This window comes from Rhinatrema bivittatum, chromosome 14 (genome assembly GCF_901001135.1).
Source record: "Rhinatrema bivittatum chromosome 14, aRhiBiv1.1, whole genome shotgun sequence".
In the NCBI taxonomy this organism is placed as follows: domain Eukaryota; kingdom Metazoa; phylum Chordata; class Amphibia; order Gymnophiona; family Rhinatrematidae; genus Rhinatrema; species Rhinatrema bivittatum.
The window spans coordinates 1,719,500-1,747,226 of record NC_042628.1 but is presented as its reverse complement, the minus strand read 5'-3'; the positions used below and the strand labels follow the sequence as shown (position 1 = coordinate 1,747,226).

At 48.8% G+C, this 27,727-nt stretch overlaps 1 protein-coding gene across 7 annotated transcripts in view; it reads left to right on the top strand.

Annotated features, from left to right (window-relative positions):
- The first annotated feature begins 617 nt into the window (after positions 1-617).
- Positions 618-27,727, top strand: part of PRKCB (protein kinase C beta) — a 188,250-nt gene continuing 161,140 nt past the window's right edge. For 3 of the 7 annotated variants that reach the window (XR_003852574.1, XR_003852573.1, XM_029576315.1), the window contains exons 1-2: positions 622-879; positions 1,524-1,555. Coding sequence is in view for 2 of the 7 variants with exons in the window: in XM_029576315.1 (XP_029432175.1) it covers positions 713-879; positions 1,524-1,555 (199 nt within the window). In the remaining 5 variants the exon portion in view is untranslated. Of the gene's footprint in view, positions 940-1,523; positions 1,556-1,958; positions 2,049-27,727 lie in introns of those variants that run through there. The other 4 variants (XM_029576316.1, XR_003852575.1, XM_029576317.1 and 1 more) reach the window with 4 other exon arrangements.

The following is a 27,727-nucleotide window of genomic DNA, read 5'->3' as shown; positions in this document are numbered from 1 at the left end:
AGGCACAGTGAATTTCAAGGTGGACAAGCACCCATTGCCTTTCCCTTCAGCCAATCACAGTAGTGCAGCCTGAATGTGTGTGAGGGCAGGGGTGGGACAAGCTCCTGTCATCCCAGTGGAGCCACCCCTGTGAGAGAGAGAGAGAGAGAGATAATGACAGAGGTGGAGTGAGAGAGGGGACAGACAGACCAACCAGTAAAGTAAGAGAAAGCATGAGAGAGGGAAAGATGGGCAGACAGGAATGATGAGAGAAATAAATGGATGGACAGAGAGGATAAGGTAAAGACAGACAAGTATGGAGAGAGAGAGAGGGATGGATGGATGGACAGACAAGCAAGCAGGGTCAGTGCAAGAGGATTTGGTGCTTTAAGCCAACCTTCAGTTCTGCAGCCCTCTCCCCCTCTCCTGGGCCACCACCTGCTCTGCCCAGGGGGTAAGGCCAGAGGAGCTGGACTTCGGCCACAAACGCAGAAAGCTCCACGCGAGCTCAGGGATGGACTTTTCCCAGCACTTCCTGGCCTGGCTCCTCCCAGGCAGAGGCTCGGGGAGCGCGCGGCGGGGGCGGGGCTCCTCCTGGCGCCGCCCCGGGGCTGGTGACGCGCGGAGAGGGGCGGGGCTGGTGACGCGCGGAGAGGGGCGGGGCTGCAGAGCTGGGGCTGGAGCCCGCGCCGGAGCCGCCTGCAGAGCTGAGTCTCGCCGCCCCGTCCCCGCCATGGCTGAACCGGGCGCGCTGAGCGAGGAGGGCGAGGAGACCCCGGTGCGCTTCGCCCGCAAAGGGGCCCTGAGGCAGAAGAACGTGCACGAAGTGAAGGAGCACAAGTTCACGGCGCGCTTCTTCAAGCAGCCCACCTTCTGCAGCCACTGCACCGACTTCATCTGGTGAGAAACCGGGAGGGGGACACCGGGGAGAGCCCGCAGCCCCTGCACCGACTTCATCTGGTGAGGGACCGGGAGGGGGGATCGGGGCAAACCGGGGAGAGCACGCACCTGCCTTCTGCAGCCACTGCACCGACTTCATCTGGTGAGGGACCGGCGGGGACACCGGGAGGGGGGCACCGGGGAGAGCCCGCAGCCCCTGCACCGACTTCATCTGGTGAGGGACCGGGAGGGGGGATCGGGGCAAACCGGGGAGAGCACGCACCGACTTCATCTGGTGAGGGACCGGGAGGGGGACACCGGGGAGAGCACGCAGCCCCTGCATCGACTTCATCTGGTGAGGGACCGGCGGGGACACCGGGAGGGGGGCACCGGGGAGAGCCCGCAGCCCCTGCATCGACTTCATCTGGTGAGGGACCGGGAGAGGGGAGGGGGGCACCGGGGAGAGCCCGCAGCCCCTGCACCGACTTCATCTGGTGAGGGACCGGGAGAGGGGAGGGGGCACCGGGGAGAGCCCGCACCTGCCTTCTGCACCGACTGCCCCCGGTGTCCTGTCGCTACCTTGTTCTCGGTGCTAGATCTTTTCGCTTGGTGTATGGACGGGAGCCATGGCTGCTGTTTCCTCTAACTCTCTGCTTTTTTTGTAGGGGATTCGGGAAACAGGGATTCCAGTGCCAGGGTAAGTGCTCCTGTCCTTTCTCTCAGGCTGGAGGAGGAGGAGGTGTGAGATGGGCTTATTTAAGTGCTATGTATTTGTAGGAGGAGGGGCTATTTAGTGGTGGATGTGTGTTGAAGGGAGGGTTATTTAAGTGGTGGAAGAGGGGTATGTGTATGGGGAGGGATATTGTGTGCTGGGGGGGAGAGGGGAGCATAGGTGGTGGGGGTTTGTGGGAGGGGAGGGGGGACCGTAGGTGGTGGGGGTGCGTGAGAGGGGGGAGAGGGGAATATCAGATGGAGGAGTATGTAGTAATGGGCTATTTGTATGTGGACGGTGGGGGAGGGTTAGGTAGGTAATGGGGAGGAGAGGTGCAGTATTTCTGGGCTCGGCTGTGTCCTGCAGGGAAGGTGCTGTAATGTTGCAGGGTTGCTGCTGAGTGCAGCTGCTGGAGGCTGTGGTTGGATGCCGGAGCTCTGTTTGAGGAAGTGACTGCCCTCTTCCTCCAGCTCTTCAGGTACAGTACATGCATATTTCATGACACCGCAGCTCTTAACCCTTTTAGGGATGCAGATTTGTTGCCATGGGCTGGCGGGGCAGGGGCATCTCGCTTCGGCGCCTGCTCTTGTGGCAGCGCATTAGGCAGCCGAGCGAGCTTTCCTGCGGCTCTGAGCTGCAGGGCTGGGTTTAAGATGATGGCTCCAATAGGCAGAGGAGTGGGGGTGAGGGGTTTCACCCCAGAAGTCAGAGCGCAGCAGTTTTCCAGTGCCCTATTCCTGCTGCTCCCTTTATTCCCCAAGCAATAAGTGGTAAGCCTTCATCTGAAGATTTGATCATGATTCCAGCTCATTTAAATATTATGAAAATGGTTTTGCAGGGATTTTTTTTTTTTTTTTTTTGCTATGTGAAAACACAAAAATAACCTTAGCTGCACTTCTCTGAGGTGTAGGTGGGAAATCACCATGTTGTGTGATTTCTGCACATAATTTTGCTGTGCTAAAATCACTAATGAGTTGATTTGCATACTTCTTTAGTTCATTAACAATTTTGCATAATTTTTGCAAATGGCTTTGCAGCTGCAAAATTCTGTGCCGAAAAATGACAGCTAGCACGTGTTTAAATGCACACACACGATTTCTCGTATGAGTTGCCATTTTTCCACCCATTATTGCATTTACAAAGCTCTTTACAGATAAGTGAGATAGAAGCAAGAAAATGTTTGTGTGCTGGAAAGTCTGTGCTGCATGTTGGTAGTTCTGTATCACCTCTCCTGGGAGTGTTTGAAGTATCTAGGGCAAAAGAGAATTAGAGCTGGCACAGGGGCTCACTGAATGTTTAGGGAAGGATCCTCTGAACTTTCATCTTGTCACGCTTGATAGGAATCCTGAGTTTGCAGCAATAAGGATTTGTGGGAGACGGATATTGGTTGTACTTATTCGAACCATACAGCTACCTTGATTAGATTCAGAGAGACTGGCATATAAACACCACGAAAGAACTGCTGGGGAGTTTAGTACCAATCATTGCGGCATTTTTCTGTTCCTCAGTGTGAGAATACTTACAGGTTCCTTGAAATGAAAAGTAAAAAGCAAACAGCCTGGTACGTTTATTCTGAATCTGCCATCAGAGGTCCATGACACACACACACGTTTGTTTGAAATCTGAAGCCATTTGCACTTAGCTGGAGAAATGATCCACGCTGTGAGCCTGGCAGTCCTCCCTCCAGGGATGTTATGCCAATGTCCTTTTTTTCCCTTGTGTTGGTCCTGCTGCCCCTCAGCCATGTGTTGCCTTTCCTGGAGGAGAACACGCTGGGACTGTAACAACATTCACAGCTTGGCTTCGCCTGGCTGCTATTGTAATTAGTGCTACCCATCCCATAATAGTGCATCATGGTGTCTGTGTTTTACTGCAGGGAGGGAGTGCTGCAGGACTCTTGTGCAGAGCTAGAAGGGTTTTATCATTCAGCACTCTTAAATATTCATGTCTTCATTTTTTTATTTTTTTTTTTACAGCAGCTGGATTCATTTTTCTATTAACCTGCACACACAAAAAGGTTAAAAGCACAAGTTTGAAACGTGTGAGCAGTCAGACACTAGTGTGTGTATATGACCAATGTACAATTGCATATTTTCAATTAATCTGTGCATCTAGAATGAAAATGATTGATTAAATAGGAAAGAACACTAACTCGTAACTCTTTTTATTAAATAAGCAGCCTGTATATACAATGGACTAGCGATCTGTTTGTTGGTAAAGGAATTCCTTTTCAGTTGGGAGGTGCAGATGTCACCTTGGGAGGTTTGGCATGTCTTTGATATCCACGGTGCTTGTTTATTAATTACCGGATCCCAGAAAACTCTCAAGCAGGTAACAGGTGTGCAAGGCACAATAATCCATAAAACTGCCAACATCATCATGTAAAAATGAATGCATGCAGATGAAGACACTAATCCTTAGCAAAGAGTACTTAGTCACTCCTAAGTACTCCAGAATCACGCGCAAAGACGAATAATCTAAACAGTGATAAACTGCACTTCTGCAGTCCTGGAAAGCTCGGGTTTTACTATGCTCACAAGATTTAAATCATTCTAGATTTATAAACATTTACCAAACGGGGCTCAAGGCAGATTACAACCAAATTTAGGGTTAAATTCCTGCTACGTTTGTGACTCAGATTGTTGGGCTGGCCCGGTGAGGCCCGTGCCATGCAAAGGCAGTGCAGTGAGACTGCTTCTAGGAATCCATTCCTTCATCTTCAGCACAAGGTTTAGGGCAAGAAAGCTGAATGTTCATGAGTTAGATTGAAGGATTTCCTGCCTATCCTGAACACAGCAGCCACTGATTGAAAGCCAACCCCTCATCTTCAGGCATCCAAAGGAGTTAAAATGCTCACTTTTAACCAAATGTTTAGAGCACAGTGGCTTACGGCAGGTAAAATTACATAAATATGGCAGCTAAATATCACAGCTATATATAGCTGCAGAATTATAAATACTCCATAGTAAGAGGCATAAACACAGCACATGTACGGTCACAGCTGGCTCTGTCTCCAGCTCCTCTGCTCAGACCATTTTAATTTTGTAAATGTCTTATTCCTACTGTACAATGCTTTATAGAACACACTCCTGGGGATGGCTCCTTTCTGTGGTGTTTTGTGGAACACGCCCCCCGAGGACGCCGCCTCCCTTCCACGTTTTGTGGAACACGCCCCCCGAGGACGCCGCCTCCCTTCCACGTTTTGTGGAACACGCCCCCCGAGGATGCCGCCTCCCTTCCACGTTTTGTGGGGGACGCCGCCTCCCTTTATGATATTAGTTAGTGTTGGTTACTAAATTGGTAATCTTTTTTTTTATCTCAGTTGTTGGTATTGTATCGATTTTGTGTGGAGCAGGGTTTATATTTTTTTTTATTATTGATTCAACGTCTTGTTCTGATATTTCTATAAATGATGACCATATGTTAACATCTCTTTTTTGCATTACGATTGCTTGTTTGCTGTTTTTTGGGAGTTTGTTTCTTAGGTTTAATATTTTGTCAGTAAAAAATTTAGCTAATTCATTGCATTTTGATTCAGGAAGACTTTGAGGTGATTCTTGTTTGTCATTTGTGAGATTTGTTACTATGGAGAATAAGGTTCTTGGGTTATTGGCAAACTTTTCTATTTTATTGGAATAGTATTCTTTTTTAGTATTAAGGATCAGTTGTTTGTAGAAAGCTAGATTTTTCCTGAATTTGGTTAGGTTTTCAGTTTTGTGTTTTCTCCAGTTTTTTTCAAATTTTCTGAGCTTTCTTTTTGCATCTTTTATTTTTGCATTATGCCAGTGGTTACTTTGTTTTGTTTCTTTGATAGTTATTGTTTTGATGGGGTTTATTTCATCGGCTATTTTTTTGGTTGAGTCTAACCAGAGTTCCGTAGCTGAGTTACAATCATTAAGTGTTATGTCTTTTAGTTCTTCTTCTAATTTGTCCTTTAGTTCATCCTTGTTATAGGGTGGTCGATATTTAAATTCTATGGGATTATGAGTTTGTATGGTCTGAGGATTGAGAATATTAATATTAGACTGAATAAGGAGGTGGTCAGACCAAGGAATTTGTGTGTAGCTTGTTGCTAAGTGTTCTAGATAGTTGCTATTTATGAATGTTAGATCAAGTGAGTGTCCGGCTCTGTGTGTTGGTTTATCGGTTATTAGTGAAAACCCTAGTGCTGTCATGGCATCCATTAGTGTCTGGCATGTGTTAGAAAGGGGTTGGATATCCATGTGTAGGTTAAAGTCACCTAACACTATGGTAGGTTTAGAGGTGTTTAGATGTGTTGTCAGAAACTCGATTAGTGGTGACATATTTAGCTCTAGTAAACTGGGAGGGCAGTATATAAGGCATATTTGTATATTGCTGAAGATGGCAATTTCATGGTTAGGTGGAGGTATTATTGGGATTAGTTTACATTTAAAAGCTTTTTCGATAATTAGTAGTAGGCCGCCTCCACATTTATTTATCCTTGGGACTGAGAATACCTCATAATTTTTGTGTGCTATTTGATTTTTTTAACCATGATTCAGTAATTGCAACGAAGTTGGGTTTATTGTCATACAGTAGGTTGGAGATGATTGGGAATTTTTTAGTGATTGATTGAGCATTTACTAAGATGAATGTTAATATTAGTAAGTTATTTAGAGTTAGGGCGTTTGATTTGGTGGTTCTTATTGTATGTACAGGGGAGGGTATGTACATGGGAGAGGAGTATATACAGGGGAGGGTATGTACACGGGAGAGGGGTTGTATATTGGTACGGGGGGGGGGGGGGGGGAGGAGAGGAGTTACATGATGGCCTGCTTAAAGAGCCAGGTCTTTAATTTCTTTTTGAAGGTTTGGGTGCAGGGTTCGAGATGAATATCGGGGGGCATGGAGTTCCAGGGATAGGGGCCAGCAATAGCGCGCGGTCTTTGGTGGATTTGAGGTGTGTGTATTTGGCAGGGGTGGGGGATTAAGAGGGTGCTGGAGTGAGCAGATCTGGTAAGTCTGGTAGGGGTATGGAAGTGTAGGGATTTGTTTAGGCATTGCACGTTGGGGTTGTGGAGAGTTTTGTGAATTAAGGTGAGGGTATTGTATAGGATTCTGAAGGAGATAGGGAGCCAATGGAGGTCTTTAAGGATGGGAGTAATGTGATCGTGTTTTCGAGAGTTGGTGAGGATACGTGCAGTGGTATTTTGGAGCATCTGCAGGGGTTTGAGAGAAGCAGCGGGGAGGCCTAGCAGAAGTGCGTTGCAGTAATCCAATTTGGAGAAGATTACTGCTTGGAGGACCATGCAGAAATCATTTAGGTGGAGGAGAGGTTGGAGTTTTTTAAGGACATGGAGTTTATAATAGCATTCTTTCATGGTGGTGCTAACGAATTTTTTGAGGTTGAGATTGCAATCAAGGGTGACACCGAGGCTTCTTGCTTGGAGGAGTAAATGTGGGGGGGGGGGGGGGAGAGAGCAAAAGGAAGAAGAGGAGTTCAGTTTTGGAGAAGTTCAGGGCAAGGTTTAGATTTGAAAGGAGAAGATTAATCGAGGAAAGGCAGTTATGCCAGGTTTGAAGGGAAGTGCCAATGGAGTCTGTGATGGGGATGAGAATTTGGACGTTGTCTGCCTAGATGTAGTGGGAGAAGCCAAAGTTGGAAAGGAGACGGCAGAGGGGCAACATGTATAAGCTGAAGAGAGTGGATGACAGAGAGGGGCCTTGGGGGACACCAAGGGACAGTTTGATGGGGTGGAATTCGTTGTTGCCAATTTTTACTTTGTAGGTTCTGTTTTCAAAATAAGATTTGAACCAGTTGAGAGCTGACCCTGCAAAACCAATTTCAGATAGTCTGTTTAAAAGGGTTTTGTGGCTAATGGTGTCAAAAGCAGAGGATATGACAAGCAAAACAAGGATGTAAGATTGACCGTGGTCAGGACCTTTGATAATGGTGTCATCAGCGGTCAAGACCCTTGATAATTTTGTGTCATCAGCAAATTTGATCACCTCATTCATCCTACCCCTTTCCAGATCATTTATAAATATATTAAAAAGTACCAGTCCATGTACAGATCCCTGAGGCACGCCGCTGTTTACCTTTTTCCACTGAGAAAATTGACCATTTAATCCTACTCTGTTTCCTGTCTTTTAACCAGTTTGTAATCCACAAAAGGACATCCCCTCCTATCCCATGACTTTTTAGTTTTCTTAGAAGCCTCTCATGCAGGACTTTGTCGAATGCCTTCTGAAAATCCAAATACACCACATCTACCGATTCACCTTTATCCACATGTTTATTAACCCCTTCAAAAAAAATGAAGCAGATTTGTGAGGCAAGACTTCCCTTGGGTAAATCCATGTTGGCAGTGTCCCATCAAACCAGGTCTATATAAATGTTTTGTGATTTTATTCTTTATAATAGTCGCCACAGTTTTTCCCAGTACTGAAGTCAGGCTCACCGGTCTGTAGTTTCCCGGATCACCCCTTGATCCCTTTTTAAATATCGGGGTTACATTGGCCATCTTCCAGTCTTCAGGTACATTGGATGATTTTAATGATAGGTCACAAATTAATTGAGAGAGGTCTGAAATTTCATTTTTTTAAAATTCTTTCAGAACCCTGTGGTGTATACCATCCCAGTCCAGGTGTTTTACAGTTTGTCAGTCAGGCCTACCACATCTTCCAGGTTCACCGTGATTTGGTTCAGTTGATCTAAATCATCACCCATGAAAACCTTCTTCGGAATGGGTATCTCTCCAACATCCTCATAATTCAGTCTTTCCGCAATGGTCTTATCTTTTCCAAGTCCTCTTATAACCCTTCAATCATCTAACGGTCTAGCTAACTCCTCACAAGCTTTCTGCTTTGGATATATTTTTTAAAGTTTTTTTTATTATGAGTTTTTGCCTCTATGGCCAACTTCATTTCAAATTCTCTCTTAGCCTGCCTTATCAATGTCTTACATTTAACTTGCCCAATGCTTATGCTTTTTTCTATTTTCTTCAGATGGATCCTTTTTCCAATTTTTGAAGGATTTTTTTTTTTTTGTGCTAAAATAGACTCTTACCTTGCCTTTTTGCTAAAATAGACTCTTACCTTGCCTTTTAACCGTGCTGGTAATCATTTCCCCTTACTTCCAATTTCTTAATGTGTGGAATACATCTGTACTGTGCTTCTAGGATGGTATTTTTTAACAAAGTCCATCCCTGTTGCACACTCTTAACCTTTTTAGCTGTTCCTTTCAGTTTTTTAAAACTATTTTTCTCATTTTATCAAAGTTTCCCTTTTGAAAGTTTAGCACTGGAGCCATGGATTTGCTTATTGTCCCCCTTCCAGTTATTAATTCAAATTTGATCATATTATGATCACTATTGCCAAGCGGCCCCACCACCATTACCTCTCTCACCAAATCCTGTGCTCCACTGAGAATTAGATCTAAAATTGCTCCCTCTCTTGTCAGTTCCTGAACCAGTTGCTCCATAAAGCTATCATTTATTCCATCCAGGAACGTTATCTCTCTAGCGTGTCCCGATGATACATTTACCCAGTCAATATTGGGGTGATTGAAATCTCCCATTATTACTGCACTACTAATTTGGTTAGCTTCCCTAATTTCTCTTAGCATTTCACTGTCCGTCTCACCATCTTGACCAGGTGGACGGTAGTATACCCCTATCACTATAGTCTTCCCCAATACACAAGGGATTTCTAGTTTTAGGCTGAGACAGAAATGTTACACATTTCAATGTTCATTTAAATATTGCAACCTATTTTTGTTCTTTAATGCTTGACAACTTTTACTGCTTTTCTTATAAGGATCTCACCATTTTCCTCTGAGGGAGCTGCCAGTGTCTCCAGAGCATGTCCCTTCCTGATTCCCTCTGTCCTTCCATTGTCTCCAGGGTCTGGTCATTGCTATTTAATCTATTTATTCCAAGGTCAGGAGCCCCAGAATGGGCTGCAGTGATTATGGACAACTGTACGATTCCTGTATGCTTCACAAGACTGCTGAAAGAACAGAGATCCTGTCACCTCTGGCATTGGAGAGCTCCGGGAGCTGACTCTCTCTTTTTTTTTTTTTTTTTTTTCCTAGAAATTTTGTTTCTATAAAGGGTTAGTGACACATAAGACAAATTATGAACCAGCTTGCTTATTTGCTGCTGCTGTGCAGTACCTGTTCTGTGATAGGACTTTGTGTGTGTGTAGGGTAGGTAGGTTGCACTGCTGCTGCCTGTGCTGGGGCTGTGTGTGTGTGTAGGTAGGTTGCACTGCTGCTGCCTGTGCTGGGGCTGTGTGTGTGTGTGTAGGTAGGTTGCACTGCTGCTGCCTGTGGTGGGGCTGTGTGTGTGTGTGTAGGTAGGTTGCACTGCTGCTGCCTGTGGTGGGGCTGTGTGTGTGTGTGTAGGTAGGTAGGTTGCACTGCTGCTGCCTGTGGTGGGGCTGTGTGTGTGTGTGTAGGTAGGTTGCACTGCTGCTGCCTGTGGTGGGGCTGTGTGTGTGTAGGTAGGTAGGTTGCACTGCTGCTGCCTGTGCTGGGGCTGTGTGTGGGTAGGTAGGTTGCACTGCTGCTGCCTGTGCTGGGGCTGTGTGTGTGTGTGTGGGTAGGTAGGTTGCACTGCTGCTGCCTGTGGTGAGGCTGTGTGTGTGTAGGTAGGTAGGTTGCACTGCTGCCTGTGGTGGGGCTGTGTGTGTGTGTAGGTAGGTTGCACTGCTGCCTGTGGTGAGGCTGTGTGTGTGTGTGTGGGTAGGTAGGTTGCACTGCTGCCTGTGGTGGGGCTGTGTGTGTAGGTAGGTAGGTTGCACTGCTGCCTGTGGTGAGGCTGTGTGTGTGTGTGTGTGTGTGTGTGTGTGTGTGTGTGTGTGTGTGTAGGTAGGTAGGTTGCACTGCTGCTGCCTGTGGTGGGGCTGTGTGTGTGTAGGTAGGTAGGTTGCACTGCTGCTGCCTGTGCTGGGGCTGTGTGTGGGTAGGTAGGTTGCACTGCTGCTGCCTGTGCTGGGGCTTTGTGTGTGTGTGTGGGTAGGTAGGTTGCACTGCTGCTGCCTGTGGTGGGGCTGTGTGTGTGTAGGTAGGTAGGTTGCACTGCTGCCTGTGGTGGGGCTGTGTGTGTGGGTAGGTAGGTTGCACTGCTGCTGCCTGTGGTGGGGCTGTGTGTGTGTGTGTGTGTAGGTAGGTTGCACTGCTGCCTGTGGTGAGGCTGTGTGTGTGTGTGTAGGTAGGTAGGTTGCACTGCTGCCTGTGGTGAGGCTGTGTGTGTGTGTGTAGGTAGGTAGGTTGCACTGCTGCCTGTGGTGGGGCTGTGTGTGTGTGTAGGTAGGTAGGTTGCACTGCTGCTGCCTGTGGTGGGGCTGTGTGTGTGTGTGTGTGTAGGTAGGTAGGTTGCACTGCTGCCTGTGGTGGGGCTGTGTGTGTGTAGGTAGGTAGGTTGCACTGCTGCTGCTGCCTGTGGTGGGGCTGTGTGTGTGTGTAGGTAGGTAGGTTGCACTGCTGCTGCTGCCTGTGGTGGGGCTGTGTGTGTGTGTAGGTAGGTTGCACTGCTGCTGCTGCCTGTGGTGGGGCTGTGTGTGTAGGTAGGTAGGTTGCACTGCTGCTGACTGTGCTGGGGCTGTGTGTGTGTGTAGGTAGGTAGGTTGCACTGCTGCTGCCTGTGGTGGGGCTGTGTGTGTGTAGGTAGGTAGGTTGCACTGCTGCTGCCTGTGGTGGGGCTGTGTGTGTGTAGGTAGGTAGGTTGCACTGCTGCTGCCTGTGGTGGGGCTGTGTGTGTGTAGGTAGGTTGCACTGCTGCTGCCTGTGGTGGGGCTGTGTGTGTGTGTAGGTAAGTAGGTTGCACTGCTGCTGACTGTGCTGGGGCTGTGTGTGTAGGTAGGTAGGTAGGTTGCACTGCTGCTGCCTGTGCTGGGGCTCTGTGTGTGTGTGGGTAGGTAGGTTGCACTGCTGCTGCCTGTGGTGAGGCTGTGTGTGTGTGTGTAGGTAGGTAGGTTGCACTGCTGCCTGTGGTGGGGCTGTGTGTGTGTAGGTAGGTAGGTTGCACTGCTGCTGCCTGTGGTGGGGCTGTGTGTGTGTGTAGGTAAGTAGGTTGCACTGCTGCTGACTGCTGGGGCTGTGTGTGTAGGTAGGTAAGTAGGTTGCACTGCTGCTGACTGTGCTGGGGCTGTGTGTGTAGTAGGTAGGTAAGTAGGTTGCACTGCTGCTGACTGTGCTGGGGCTGTGTGTGTAGGTAGGTAGGTAGGTTGCACTGCTGCTGCCTGTGCTGGGGCTCTGTGTGTGTGTGTGTGTGTGGGTAGGTAGGTTGCACTGCTGCTGCCGCCTGTGCTGGGGCTGTGTGTGTGTAGGTAGGTTGCACTGCTGCTGCCTGTGCTGGGGCTCTGTGTGTGTGTGTGTGTGTGTGTGTGTGTGTGTGTGTGTGTGTGGGTAGGTAGGTTGCACTGCTGCTGCCTGTGCTGTTCCTGTCCTGTGAGGGGCTGTGTGCCTGTGCTATACCTTTTCTTTACTGGAGCTGTACCCTTGCTCTTTACCAGCACAAAGTTTACAAGAATTTTAAAATCTGTTTCTTTTTAACCTGATTGAATATTGCTTAGGACTTAGGCAGAAGCAGAAAAGAAAAATCAATATTAATTCATAGAAATTGCAAGAAGTGTTCCCTTTCCGAATCGCTGATTGTACCTTGTTAAGCTTACTCTATGCTTATGGCCTGGGACACAAGAACACTTGTGTATAATGTGTTTATTAGTCAATATAAGTGTTCTCGGGAGATGCTGGGTTCTGGGTGCCCTTCGTCTTACAATCTGACCAGCATCTCCTCGTATACAGAAAGTGATCCTTGTTTTATAGGTAACATTCAAATAGAGGAAAAGGATAGAAGGTTCTAGAGACTTGCATGACTGCCCAAAGAATCATTTACATAAGTTGTGATGTCAACTGCATGATTAAATCATCGCTAACTACCCTGATTGGCTTCCCAGGATGTGTAGCCCATTTCCCATGACTTTCTTTGTTCTGGTAAACTCTTACTGGTCAAGACAATCAACAGGTCTGTAACTGTGTGGATTACAAACTCCTGAGAATGGTGCCTGAACATAAGAAGATAAGAAAATGCCATACTGGGTCAGACCAAGGGTCCATCAAGCCCAGCATCCTGTTTCCAACAGTGGCCAATCCAGGCCATAAGAACCTGGCAAGTACCCAAAAACTAAGTCTAACTGAAGCTCCCCCGTGGTGACTCTATGAATAGACATCACCTGTCTGGTGCCTCCACGGATATCCAGGGACATTCTGTAAGTCACTCAGAATCCATTCAGCCCAGGCAGGCCAAAGACACGCAGAGGGTTCTGGGGATTTCCTTCTCCATTTTGGTCTTCTTTTCAGGCATACTTCTCAACCTTTTGTGAAGGAGTGCAGAGTCTCTTGGGTTTAGGTTGCCTGCTTTGGGTTCCCTTGTGCAAGTGCAAGCTTTCTCCTTGGGATGGCCTGGATCACTGGTGTGAGGATATTTTAAGTAAAAAAAAAAAAAAGTGAATATGATAATCCTAAGTCTAATTTCCTAGAGGTCCATATTCACAAGTATTTAGCAAGATAATTTGGCTTAGGGAGCTAGAAGTTAGCTGGATAAGGTAGGGGCTTTCCGAGGAGCTGCATATCTGGGGTCAGCTGAGTATGGACCTGGAGGTAACTGAGATGAATGAGCAGTGCATTGCCCCAAACCTGGATAGTGTTATCTGGAGCCACAGGAGGTCATCTTACCTGAGCCAGAGCTCTCAAGCCATTCAGAAAGGCTTCAGTTGCACCTCCTTTATAGCTTCACCTGAATGAATTTTTAATTCTTTTTCACTGTTTTATTTGTATTTATTCATAAGCATTTGATATTCTACCTTTTTTCAAGAGTGGCCTTGTGGATTTACAAACAAATTTCAGGCAAGCAGTTACAGTAACAATCAGGAGTCACAGTAGGAAGTGTTCAATTTACTTCTAAAGGGGGGAAGGATGAATATAGTTCGGGGCAGACAAAATCCCAATCCAAAAGATGAGAATCTGTACCTTAGGATTCTTGTGATCTGTGCTGAGAAGACAAAACTGCCAAGTCTTAGCTGGGGAGCAGAGCTCGTGGGGTACGAAGGATTGGGGGCTCGGGTGTGAAAGTGGGGAGCAGAGCTCGTGAGGGACGGGATGGGGGACTCGTGGGGTGTGAAAGCGGGGAGCAGAGCTCGTGAGGGACGGGATGGGGGACTCGTGGGGTGTGAAAGTGGGGAGCAGAGCTCGTGAGGGACGGGATGGGGGACTCATGGGGTGTGAAAGCGGGGAGCAGAGCTCGTGAGGGACGGGATGGGGGACTCGTGGGGTGTGAAAGTGGGGAGCAGAGCTCGTGAGGGATGGGGCGGGGGGCTCATGGGGTGTGAAAGTGGGGAGCAGAGCTCGTGAGGGACGGGGCGGGGGGCTCGGGTGTGAAAGTGGGGAGCAGAGCTCGTGAGGGACGGGGCGGGGGGCTCGTGGGGTGTGAAAGCGGGGAGCAGAGCTCGTGGGGTATGAGGGGCATCAGTAACTTCAGGGGGAGATAATGGGGGAGGTAGGGAGAGGAGGGGAATGGGACCAGGGCCAGAGGAAGAACTGCCATCCTGCCCTAGATCCTGGAAACATCCTCCCCTGTCCCCCTCTCTCCCCCCTCCTGTCCCCCTCTCTCCTCCCTCCTCCCTCCTGTCCCCCTCTCCCCTCTCCTCCCTCCTCCTGTCCCCCTCTCTCTTCTCTCCTGTCCCCCTCTCTCCTCCCCCCCTCTATTCCCTTCTCCTGATCCTGTCTTTCTCACTGTAGATCCATTTCCTACCCACAAAAGTAAAATAATTAATATGGACACCAAAGCCAGGTTGTAAGCATTTGTTTAGTGTAAAGCGGTCGTTGCCTTCTTTAATATGAAAGTCTCTGCTTGCATTGTGGCAGGAGACGGGGGAGGGGAGGCTGAGCGGGCGGCACGCGCTGTGCCAGGCTCATCCTCCCATGCAGCCCGCTGAAAGGATGGCACTGCTGCAGCTGAACTTCCAGGGAAGGCTAAAAATACGGCTGCTAATTACCGCAAGCCACCGCCATCTGCAGAGATCCTGGGGTGTGAGGCATCTGCACAGAGAGCTGGAGCTCACACATTATCAGCCGCCTTGCTAGCCCCACCTCTTCCTTCCCTGCCCTCCCCTCGGAGGGGAAGTGAAACTGATAGCAGAGGAGCTCCCAGTATGGCCTTGCTGCCCCTCGACCTCTGTGAGATGACCTGGGGCTCTCTGCATTATGTTTCTGGCTTTGGTGGCCTCTCTTCTCAGTCTGGCACTCTTTGCCATGAACGACATTTTCTTCCTGGCAGCTCTGCCAGCGTTCAGCGCTCTCTCCTCCTAGCAGCCTTTTCTTACCCCCAGCCCTCTGGATGGACGGAGTTTGCTGGTGACCCCACAGCCAGTGAATGTACCTGAGAGTAGTTTGATGGGTAAAACTTAGCTCAGGCACTGCCACTCGGGTTGTCCTGAAAACCCAACTTTCTACAGTTGTACAATGACCCAGCTGGACCTCTTGGCCCGTCACGTGGGATTGTTGCTGGTGCAGGGACGCGGATGACCATGCAGTGGGCTCGGGCAGGATCCGCCTTTGGCACTCGCAGGAGTCTGTGAGGGTTGTGAGATGACCCAGGTCCCTTCATATTCCCTGAGTGGCCTCGAGAATCCAACTCACTACAACATCTTTGGGGGTCCTTTGAAAGGTTTCTCAATCTGCAGAGAGTGCAGGATTCATTTGTGCTGTACACGTTAGTGTCGCGTGGCCTTTTCTGTTCCTTTGCGTGCATCTTGTAAGACGAGACCTCTCCAACCTCATTCTTCTCTCGGTTTGAGCAGATTCTGACCCTGTGGATAGATAAAGTGCCACAGCTTTTCAGCAGTTAAGGGACCAAAGATATTGCTTTCCTTTGTTTCTTTCCCGCTTATCTTATTGCCTGTAGGTTGATTTAATAGCCTTGTGCAGGTGTCGGGAGGAGGATGCATGCTTGTCCCCTCTGCCGTCTGCCTGAGATGTGGCACATGTGCATGCAAAGGCTGCTCCCTACGAGGAGCCGGGATGATGTCACCAGGCTTCTCCGCATTATGCACTTTTAATACATGTTTAGATAAAACATTCTTGAAAGATGGTACAAATATTTTGTAATGTGGAGCTATTATAAATAATTCATTTAGCTTTGCTGCCTTGCTTGTTTCTAATGAGTTTACGCATGTACTGTGTGCTCAGGCAGCAGGGACGCCTTCTCTCTCACGCTTGCAGCCTGGTCCTGTCCTGCTTTATGGTTTCAGACTTTTGCCCCCGTGCATAAAATGTTCACAGGCTCAGTAGATTCTCACACTCTGGGCTGATTGCTTTCTGGACTTGTCCTCTCGGGGTCTGGTAGACTCTCTTGCAACATGTGCCATATGTTTCCAAGCAAGACGGAAGGCCTTGGGTGGTGGCTTCAGCTGTTTCCGCTGCTCTTGCCTTTCCCCCTTCTGTTGTCCTTGGAGCAGCCTCTGCCTCCATCTGGGGTGGTCCCGAGCAGTTTCCTCCCAGGAGTTGGTTGGATGTTGCACGAGTGAGTGCCTCGATGAAGCTGGGAGCGGGAGTCGGCCGGCCGGATGACGCGACCCGCCCAGCCTTCATGCTCCTGGCTGGATGGGTCTTCTCCAGTGTACACTTTGCATCTAATGCTATTTATTTATTTATTTATTTATTCATTTTTAATTTTTATATACCGAAGTTCTTGTAGGGACTACAAATCACTCCGGTTTACATAAAACAAAGAACTGCTCAACAGAGAGTTTGCTGCCCAAAGCTTTCAGCTTTGGGCAGCAAAACTGGGTTTCAGCTTTTTGTGCGAGAGGGGCTCTGAATTACTGGAGCTCGTTGAGAACTGGTTGATGGAGGAGCTTCGCCTTCGAAGTGTAATGTCCGTCTGGCATTCTGCTAATCAGGTGGATTGGCTCCTTTTAATTCCTGTGTGTTTGCAGCCCAGCTGTATTGTCCCATATTACAAGGAGACACTGTTTGCCCTTTCCTCCTGTACTGAGCGGGTGCTGTGGGTTCAGTGCCATCTCCTGCCAGCAGGAGTTGCCTCTGCAATGTGGGGCCACTCTTTCCTCCCCAAGGGGCCCAGGGGGACATTGGATTGTGTTCCTCCTTTACCATTTGCATTCCAGAAGATTATTCTTTTTAGTTTTTCATCTCTGGGTTCACCTGGAAGCTTTGCTGTTGTCCGGCAGTTCCCTACAGCGCCTGCACAGAGTCCATCGGGGGTGGTGGGGGTGTCGGGCAGGAGGAGGTCAGCAGGAATACAGGCTGGGGTCCTCACCCTGCCCGGCAGGGTTAGCATACGCACCTTATTTTTCTTTTAACTTTATTCTGAGGGTTCCTGTGCTACTTTAGAGGCAGACAGCCAGGGGGTGGCACCTGGACCTCACACACTGCCATGGGGCAGCTGGTTCTGGCTGCTTGTCCTGGGCATGGTAATTGTGGCAGCTTTGCTAGGTTAGATTTGTGGCCGTGGCTGCTGTTCTGGTTTGTTTTCCAGGCGGTGCTGCATGGCTTCGGGTCTTTGTCTGCTCAGTGCCCGGTCTGTGCCAGCCTTCTTGCTGGCAGTCTCAGTCTGCATTCTGATGTCATCGTACTGCAGTCTGGAAAACTCTCTGTACTGGAGGGTGCCACACTCCTGAGGGCGCGGGGGTGTACGTTGAATGCTCGGAGCTCCCTTTTCCTCATCCAGTACTTGGCAGCCCTTCTCCGTTTGCCTCCCACACATTGGAAGGTGCTCAGGCACTGCTTGGAATTAAGCAGATCCTGTCTTGCACTCTGTTTGACTGCAGTGGAAGCTCCGTCTGGCGATTAGTGCGTGTTAGGAACCAATATCTTTTCTGCCAGTGCCATCAGATGAGGGAATCAGCCTCCGATTCAGAAGCCATTCTCACTTTGTAGCAACTGAACCTGTAGATAGATCTACAGTTGTAATCTCTTCTGATCAGGAAGCTTTTTCTACCTCCATTTACCTTTTCTGATTTGTAAATCATTTTTTCTTTAAATCTGTAAACACCTTGTAAAGTGCTGTGAGCTGGAAGCATACAGGGCTGACGCCTTACAGGCCTATTAATAAGGTTAGAGCTGGAAGCCCTCTGGGGATAGAGAAATACCTACAGTACCTGAATGTAAACCCATGTGATATCTCAATTGAGATGAATGTCGGTATAAAAAAGAAGGAACGAGCTGCAGGGACTCCTCGTCGGGAACAAGTTGCTGCTTGCTCCCTTGGCTGTGGATTCAGTGACGCTCAAACTGATGATGCCTGTGAAGGCTCTTGTAGTGACTGGGCCCCCTCATTCCTTCCTCAGTAAAGATGAGATGGAGAAAATCTTTTGCAAAGAGATTATCCAAATGCACATCTCAATTGCCTGATCTAGGAATGCATTAACCTGCTGCTGAATGAGCGATTGTCAGCTAAACGGACTGGAAGAGGCTGACAGAGGAGAGCAGACAGCCTGCAGTCACGGATAAATTAACACCAGACCTGTGATTGCCTGTCAGGAGATGTTAAAAGTCCCACATGAATATTGGAGCAACTGAGCAGCTCCTTGCAGGGGTGAAGGTGGACTGGACCACCTGGAAGGCGCTAAATCATTTCCCTGCCCAGGTAGGCAGGTCAAGAGTTGACATGGCAAATGGGCAAAATCTGCCAGACCTGCAACTGTGATGAGCCTGGGCTGCCCTAGCTCGAGGAAGGCCCTGCACAGTGCTGAAATGTGCTCCTCACTGGAAAGAAATCCCACGCTGATGGATGCACACAAGAAGCTTTTCATGTTTCAGTAAACAACATAAAAGGCTCTAATTTATTTGAAGTAGAGATGGAAAGTCCTGACTAAGAGTTGCCAGAGCCACCAGCTTAATGGCCCTTGTGTTTACCCCATGCTGTGTAATTGACCTCAGTTAATAAAGCGCTCAGATTTAATGGTGCCACGGGCTGGAGCACACAACTCAGCCACGGGAGAAAATGAACTAATCTTTCTGCAAAGTGACCCTGGGAAGGACCAGCAGCTGTCCTTTCAGCCTCCTCCCTCTGCTCTCAGCAGCCTCTCTCCCTCAGTAGTAGTTCTTGTTCTCTCCCCTGACTCCATGTCCTGCAGTGCACAAAATATTTCATGAGAGCATAAGAAGATCCATCGATCCCAGCATCTTGTACGTTACATGCTGGGTCAGACCAATGGCCCATTGAGCCCGGTGTCCTGTACAGAACATCAGTGTCGTGCTAAATCAGACCAGAGATCCACTGAGCCCAACATTCTGTCTGCAACACTAGATAGGTAAATGTATTGGTGCATTGCCCTGCTCGGATCTCACATTGCTACGTTGCCTGGATCTTTTGCAGTTCTTCCGACCTGAGGCTACCTGACCTGAAGTGGGTGATACAGAGTAGGAAACGTTAGTGCCACTGACAGGTGATGAGGGGGCTGGGAGTCAGGGGAATGTCTAGTTGAATTTAAAAGGACGCTTTCAGGGTTAGTAAGCAGGTTGTGCTGCAGCAGAGAGATGCAGATTAAAACTCAGCCATTGGCCCATCCTGCAGTTCTGCCTCTTGTGCTGCTTTAATTTGCATATCTTGACTGATGCTGGTGCAGTGTAGTCTGCTACAGGAGGGACCTAAAACTTTTATATCTTCATTAAAAGTCTCTGGAAAAGTAAACAAAGGTGAAAGAAATGTGTGTGATGTCGAGTGGCTGGTCCCAGCCCTGGAGACTGCCCCTTTAATGTCAGCAGAGTCCTCGCTATTCTGCAGTGTCAGATTTCTGCAGTGCTAATGCCTCACACATCCACCAGTTTAACCCTAGGAACCTGATGCACTTATTTGCTTCCCTGTACGCTCAGCTTTTGGCCTCCTGTGCTGTGACTTGTGATGACTTCCCCCTAGCCTTCGCTGTCCTCTGGGCTTTGCGCTCCTACTCGGTAGCTGGTGCCAGATGCCACATGCAGGCCCATTCCTCCTCCCCTGTGATTCAGCTGCTCAGGAGTATTTCATGTTACAGAAATTGCACATTTGCATTGGAAATGAAGGGAAGGGCACCACAGGCATCCTTACTGGACAGAACATAAAAACATACAATTTTGCCATACTGGGTCAGACTGAGGGTCCATCAAGCTTGGAATCCTGTTTCCAGCATTGGCCAATCCAGGCTGCAACTACCTAGCAGGATTCCAAACAATAGACAGAGCCCAGGGATAAGTAGTGTTGCTTCTCAAGTCCATCTACTTTATAGACATCTCCTCCAGGAACTTGTCCAAACCGTTTTTAAACCCACCTATGCTAACTGCCTTTATCACATCTTCTAACAAGGAATTCCAGAGCTTAATTGTGCTTTGAGTGTGAGAGAATGTTCTCTGATTTGTTTTGAATGTGCTATTTATTAACTTCATGGAGTTCCCCCTAGTCTTTTTATTTTTTGAAAGAGGAAATAACTGATTCACATTTACCCATCCTATTCCACTCTAGATTTTGTAGACCTGTATCATATCCCCCTCAGTCGTCTCTTCTCCAAGCTGAACAGCCCTAATCTCTTCAGCCTTTCCTCATAGGGGAGCCATTCCATCCCCTTTTATCATTTCTGGTTGCCCTTCTCTGTACCTTCTCCATTTGTGCTATATCTCTGATTTTGTACAAGTTGTCACTAATGCTGGACCTCATGCACTGCAAGCAGGCAGTATGCGGAGTCATTGTCCAGTAAGGGTGTCCATGATTTGGGATTATTAGTATCCTCTGTTTGCAGACTCTCTCATATGTGTGTGTGTGTGTGTGTTAGTTTAAGTGGAATATGTTCTTGCATCTTGTACTTCGTGGCTCCAGGATTCTGGCCTTGTTTCTTGTAGTGACTCTATTCATAGTTGCCCGATTCGAGGCACATCCCCAGTCCTTCAGGCTTCAAGCACTGGCTGTGACTGGTATCCAGGTATTTGGGGGGGCTGACAGGTCCTTTTGTGTTTGCAGACATTGTCTCAGGAGCATGGGATGGGAAGGAGGCATTGCCTGCAGCCAGAACTGCTGATGTGGTACCTGCAGAGGATGAAATCTGGCAATGGGATCCCTTGGCTTTGCTGACAGTAAATGAAGAGTTATAGGGTCTCCAGATGAAGCGGTAGTGAATGGCCCAAGAGCTGGACCTTGCCTGCTGAAGCCTAGAACATGAGCCTCAGGCTCTGACTGACTTGGTCCTTTTGAGCAGTGATGAGCTCAGATCACTGTTAATTCTCCAGGTAGCACAGAGCCACTTTTCCCTTCATGCTGAGTATCTGAACCTCTGCCTATGCTGCTGTGATCCCTGATAAATCCTGAACCCGTGACACTGACAAGGGTCTGCATTACTATTCGTTGTTATTAAAGCCGGATTATCTTTCGTGTAATAGCTTTAATTAACAGGAGCTATTCTACCTGTTTCATAGGCTGCTTTCGGGATCAGGACAGTGGTCGTGAACTTCAGAGCTCTTCATGGCGCCCTGTGCCACCGTGTTATCAAGTGATAATCCAGACCATATCCTGAAAGGGGGCCAGAGGAGAAGGAGAATTACTTTCTGAAGATTGGAAGGCTCATGGCGGCGATGCAGGAAGAGACTAATGGCCCGTAATTAAACAACTGTGAATGGCTGTGTTTTGTCCAGGCAGCCTGCAACGACTTCCTCATAACTTCCTACACAGAAGGAATTGTTTGAATCAGGGCAATACGGATCTGTGCTCTCGGCCAAGTGTGGCCGCGTGTTTTATACTGACAGGGCACCAGCGATGTAGGAAAATGTGGGAGAGGTCCTGGAAGCCACATTTAGGCTCTTAGGTAGAAAGCTGAAATCCAGACCCTCCAGGGCAGCAGTCTCAGAAATGCTACCCATTCCACATGCAGGACCCCAGAGGCAAGCAGAGCTCCAGAGTCTCAATGCATGGATGAGACGATGGTGCAAGGAAGAGGGATTCAGTTTTGTTAGGAATTGGGGAACATTTTGGGGAAGGGGGAGACTTTTCTGAAAGGATGGGCTCCACCTTAACCAGGGTGGAACCAGGCTGCTGGCATAGGAAATAGCCACTGCTATTACTGGCAGCGGTAGCATGGGATCTGCTTAGTGTTTGAGTACTTGCCAGATAGTTGTAGCCTGGATTGGCCACTGTTGGAAAAAGGATGCCGGTCTTGATGGATCCTTGGGTCAGACCGAGGTCCATCGAGCCCTGCATCCTGTACATAAGAACATAAGAAGTGCCAGGCTGGGTCAGACCAAGGTCCATCGAGCCCAGCATCCTGTACATAAGAACATAAGCGGTGCCAGGCTGGGTCAGACCAAGGTCCATCGAGCCCAGCATCCTGTACATAAGAACATAAGAAGTGCCAGGCTGGGTCAGACCAAGGTCCATCGAGCCCTGCATCCTGTACATAAGAACATGCCATGCTGGGTCAGACCAAGGGTCCATCAAGCCCAGCATCCTTTACATAAGAACATGCCATGCTGGGTCAGACCAAGGGTCCATCAAGCCCAGCATCCTTTACATAAGAACATGCCATGCTGGGTCAGACCAAGGGTCCATCAAGCCCAGCATCCTTTACATAAGAGCATGCCATGCTGGGTCAGACCAAGGGTCCATCAAGCCCAGCATCCTTTACATAAGAGCATGCCATGCTGGGTCAGACCAAGGGTCCATCAAGCCCAGCATCCTTTACATAAGAACATGCCATGCTGGGTCAGACCAAGGGTCCATCAAGCCCAGCATCCTTTACATAAGAACATGCCATGCTGGGTCAGACCAAGGGTCCATCAAGCCCAGCATCCTTTACATAAGAACATGCCATGCTGGGTCAGACCAAGGGTCCATCAAGCCCAGCATCCTGTACATAAGAACATAAGAAGTGCCATGCTGGTTCAGACCAAGGGTTCATCAAGCCCAGCATCCTGTACATAAGAACATGCCAGGCTGGGTCAGACCGAGGCCCATCGAGCCCAGCATCCTGTGCATAAGAACATAAGAAGTGCCAGGCTGGGTCAGACCGAGGTCCATCGAGCCCTGCATCCTGTACATAAGAACATAAGAAGTGCCAGGCTGGGTCAGACCAAGGTCCATCGAGCCCAGCATCCTGTACATAAGAACATAAGAAGTGCCAGGCTGGGTCAGACCAAGGTCCATCGAGCCCAGCATCCTGTACATAAGAACATAAGAAGTGCCAGGCTGGGTCAGACCAAGGTCCATCGAGCCCAGCATCCTGTACATAAGAACATAAGAAGTGCCAGGCTGGGTCAGACCAAGGTCCATCGAGCCCTGCATCCCGTACATAAGAACATAAGAAGTGCCAGGCTGGGTCAGACCAAGGTCCATCGAGCCCAGCATCCTGTACATAAGAACATAAGAAGTGCCAGGCTGGGTCAGACCAAGGTCCATCGAGCCCAGCGTCCTGTACATAAGAACATAAGAAGTGCCGTGCTGGGTCAGACCAAGGTCCATCGAGCCCAGCGTCCTGTACATAAGAACATAAGAAGTGCCAGGCTGGGTCAGACCAAGATCCATCGAGCCCAGCGTCCTGTACATAAGAACATAAGAAGTGCCAGGCTGGGTCAGACCAAGGACCATCGAGCCCAGCGTCCTGTACATAAGAACATAAGAAGTGCCAGGCTGGGTCAGACCAAGGTCCATCGAGCCCTGCATCCTGTACATAAGAACACAAGAAGTGCCAGGCTGGGTCAGACCAAGGTCCATCGAGCCCTGCATCCTGTACATAAGAACATAAGAAGTGCCAGGCTGGGTCAGACCAAGGTCCATCGAGCCCAGCATCCTGTACATAAGAACATAAGAAGTGCCAGGCCGGGTCAGACCAAGGTCCATCCAGCCCTGCATCCTGTACATAAGAACATAAGAAGTGCCAGGCTGGGTCAGACCAAGGTCCATCGAGCCCTGCATCCTGTACATAAGAACATAAGAAGTGCCAGGCTGGGTCAGACCAAGGTCCATCGAGCCCAGCATCCTGTACATAAGAACATAAGAAGTGCCAGGCTGGGTCAGACCAAGGTCCATCGAGCCCTGCATCCTGTACATAAGAAGTGCCAGGCTGGGTCAGACCAAGGTCCATCGAGCCCAGCATCCTGTACATAAGAACATAAGAAGTGCCAGGCTGGGTCAGACCAAGGTCCATCGAGCCCAGCATCCTGTACATAAGAACATAAGAAGTGCCAGGCTGGGTCAGACCAAGGTCCATCGAGCCCTGCATCCTGTACATAAGAACATAAGAAGTGCCAGGCTGGGTCAGACCAAGGTCCATCGAGCCCTGCATCCTGTACATAAGAACATAAGAAGTGCCAGGCTGGGTCAGACCAAGGTCCATCGAGCCCTGCATCCTGTACATAAGAACATAAGAAGTGCCAGGCTGGGTCAGACCAAGGACCATCGAGCCCTGCATCCTGTCTGACAGTGCCCTGTCCAGATCCTCAATGGTTGGTCTTTCTCATCTCACTCCCAGGGATAAGCGCTGGCTTTCCCAGGTCTACCTGGATATTAACTGTTTATGGACTTTTCCTTCAGAAACTTGTCCAATCCTCTTTTGCACCTCACTCTGTTATTTGCCTTGACCTTGTTCTCTGGCAACAGATTTCATGGCTTGATTGTGCGCTGAGTAAAATAAATTTTGATTATGATATGTTTTCAATCTGCGGATTGCTGTTTCCTCTAGTTCTAGTGTTTTTAAAAGGTAAATAATCATTCCCTATTTACCCCTTCCACCCCACTCATGAATTTATAAATCTTAATTATATCGCCTCCGTTATCATTTTTCCAAGCTAAAGAGCCCAAGAAAGAGATCTAGGTGTCATAGTGGATAACACATTGAAATCGTCGGCTCAGTGTGCTGCGGCAGTCAGAAAAGCAAACAGAATATTTGGAATTATTAGAAAGGGAATGGTGAATAAAATGGAAAATGTCATAATGCCTCTGTATCGCTCCATGGTGAGACCGCATCTTGAATACCGTGTACAATTCTGGTCGCCGCATCTCAAAAAAGATATAGTTGCGATGGAGAAGGTACAGAGAAGGGCAACCAAAATGATAAGGGGATGGAACAGCTCCCCTATGAGGAAAGGCTGAAGAGGTTAGGACTTTTCAGCTTGGAGAAGAGTCGGCTGAGGGGGGGATATGATAGAGGTATTTAAAATCATGAGAGGTCTAGAACGGGTAGATGTGAATCTTTTATTTACTCTTTCAGATAATAGAAAGACTAGGGGGCACTCCATGAAGTTAGCATGGGGCACATTTAAAACTAATCGTAGAAAGTTCTTTTTCACTCAACGCACAATTAAACTCTGGAATTTGTTGCCAGAGGATGTGGTTAGTGCAGTTAGTGTAGCTGGGTTTAAAAAAGGATTGGATAAGTTCTTGGAGGAGAGGTCCATTATCTGCTATTAATTAAGTTGACTTAGAAATTAGCCACTGCTATTACTAGCATCGGTAGCATGGGATCTTCTTAGTTTTTGGGTACTTGCCAGGTTCTTGTGGCCTGGATTGGCCACTGTTGGAAACAGGATGATGGGCTTGATGGACCCTTGGTCTGACCCAGTATGGCATATTATGTTCTTATGCCCATGTTCCTCGCTGGCATGACAGTAATCTCTCATGCACATGCATGTGCCCATGTGACAGTAATCTCTCCTGCACGCGCATGCGCCCCTGTGACAGTAATCTCTCTCTCATGCACGCGCACGCGCCCCTGTGACAGTAATCTCTCTCTCATGCGCGCGCGCCCCTGTGACAGTAATCTCTCTCTCATGCGCGCGCACGCGCCCCTGTGACAGTAATCCCTCTCTCATGCGCGCGCACGCGCCCCTGTGACAGTAATCCCTCTCTCATGCGCGCGCACGCGCCCCTGTGACAGTAATCCCTCTCTCATGCGCGCGCACGCGCCCCTGTGACAGTAATCCCTCTCTCATGCGCGCGCACGCGCCCCTGTGACAGTAATCTCTCTCTCATGCGCGCGCACGCGCCCCTGTGACAGTAATCTCTCTCTCATGCACACGTTGCCCTTGCTGACATTCACACAATACTCGGGGTTAGGTCGCACCATTTCGTGAAGCATTTAATCACAAACCAAATGGACAAAAGTATTTCTAGAGATGTAAAGAGAACAGGCGTGAGGGGAGGAGAAGTGGCATCTTTATATCTTTCAGAAATATTCTTTAATTTTCACAGCCTAGGAATTTAAACATTTCATCCATAAACCTAAAATCATCCAGTTAGTAGGCAGAAAGGGACTTCCCTGATTTAAGACCGAGGCCTGATTTGTAGTTCATTGAACGAGGCAGGAATTCCCCGTGTGGCCTGGGTGTCCGTTCTATGTATTTCGTATCTGCAGAGCGGCTGTGGTACGTGGGGCCCTTGTAAACTCCCTGGACCTGAAACGGAAGTGAGCAGTGCAGCCCAGGGAAGCCTGAAGTCCGGCTGTAAGTATTCTGTGGTTACAGACTCATTTCTAGCTTTGAGATGAGTGAAGCAACCATGTGACGCTGTATCAATCCTGAACAGCTCTGCAGAAAAACGGGAGACACGGTGCCAGCTGTGCTAGGAGCTACTTTAAGATGTGCTTCATCCTCATCCCACCCCCACACACACACTGCCAAGCACCATCAGTCAGACCCTAGCACTAGATGTGTCCACATGCACTGCACACATGAAGACCTGCAGGGCTACCTGCTCTCTGGGATGCAGCAGAATTGTCGGTGGGAGCACTTTTCTGTATTCAGAGCTGATCCCATATCCAAGCTTCCACACCTGGGCAATGTACACTATAGCGGCAAAGGGATGTTGGGAGCAGGTCATCTGGTGCTCTGGAGCTACTTAACCCATTATGTCCCAGTGTCCTATTTAGACAATAGCTTCTTTAAAAAATTTGGGACAGAATAGGTTAATGTAATTTAGGAAATTTATAGCAAATGATTTCCTGGCTTCATACTGGTTTTAAAACTGTGAGAAGATCATTAATAAAGTAGTATCCAAATTAGGCTCATAGAAACATGATGGCAGAAAGACCATCCTGCCTCTCTAGTCTGCACATCCACACAATCCCTACCACTTCCTCAGAGATCCCCTGTGCCTGTCCCAGGCTCTCCTGAATTCAGATCCTGTCCTCATCTCCTCCATCTCCACTGGGAGTCTGTTCCATGCATCCACCACCCTCTCTGTAACATAGAAACATGAGAACAGAGAAAGACCGTACAGCCATCCACACACCCCCTCCCTCAGAGATCCCCTGTGCCTGTCCCAGGTTCTCCTGAATTCAGATCCTGTCCTCATCTCCACCACCTCCACTGGGAGTCTGTTCCATGCATCCACCACCCTCTCTGTAACATAGAAACATGAGAACAGACAAAGACCGTACAGCCATCCACACACCCCCTCCCTCAGAGACCCCCTGTGCCTGTCCCAGGCTCTCCTGAATTCAGATCCTGTCCTCATCTCCTCCACCTCCACTGGGAGTCTGTTCCATGCATCCACCACCCTCTCTGTAACATAGAAACATGAGAACAGACAAAGACCGTACAGCCATCCACACACCCCTCCCTCAGAGACCCCCTGTGTCTGTCCCAGACTCTCCTGAATTCAGATCCTGTCCTCATCTCCACCACCTCCACTGGGAGTCTGTTCCATGCATCCACCACCCTCTCTGTAACATAGAAACATGGGAACAGACAAAGACCGTACAGCCATCCACACACCCCTCCCTCAGAGACCCCCTGTGCATGTCCCAGGCTCTCCTGAATTCAGATCCTGTCCTCATCTCCTCCACCTCCACTGGGAGTCTGTTCCATGCATCCACCACCCTCTCTGTAACATAGAAACATGAGAACAGACAAAGACCGTACAGCCATCCACACACCCCTCCCTCAGAGATCCCCTGTGCCTGTCCCAGGCTCTCCTGAATTCAGATCCTGTCCTCATCTCCACCACCTCCACTGGGAGTCTGTTCCATGCATCCACCACCCTCTCTGTAACATAGAAACGTGAGAACAGACAAAGACCGTACAGCCATCCACACACCCCCTCCCTCAGAGATCCCCTGTGCATGTCCCAGGCTCTCCTGAATTCAGATCCTGTCCTCATCTCCACCACCTCCACTGGGAGTCTGTTCCATGCATCCACCACCCTCTCTGTAACATAGAAA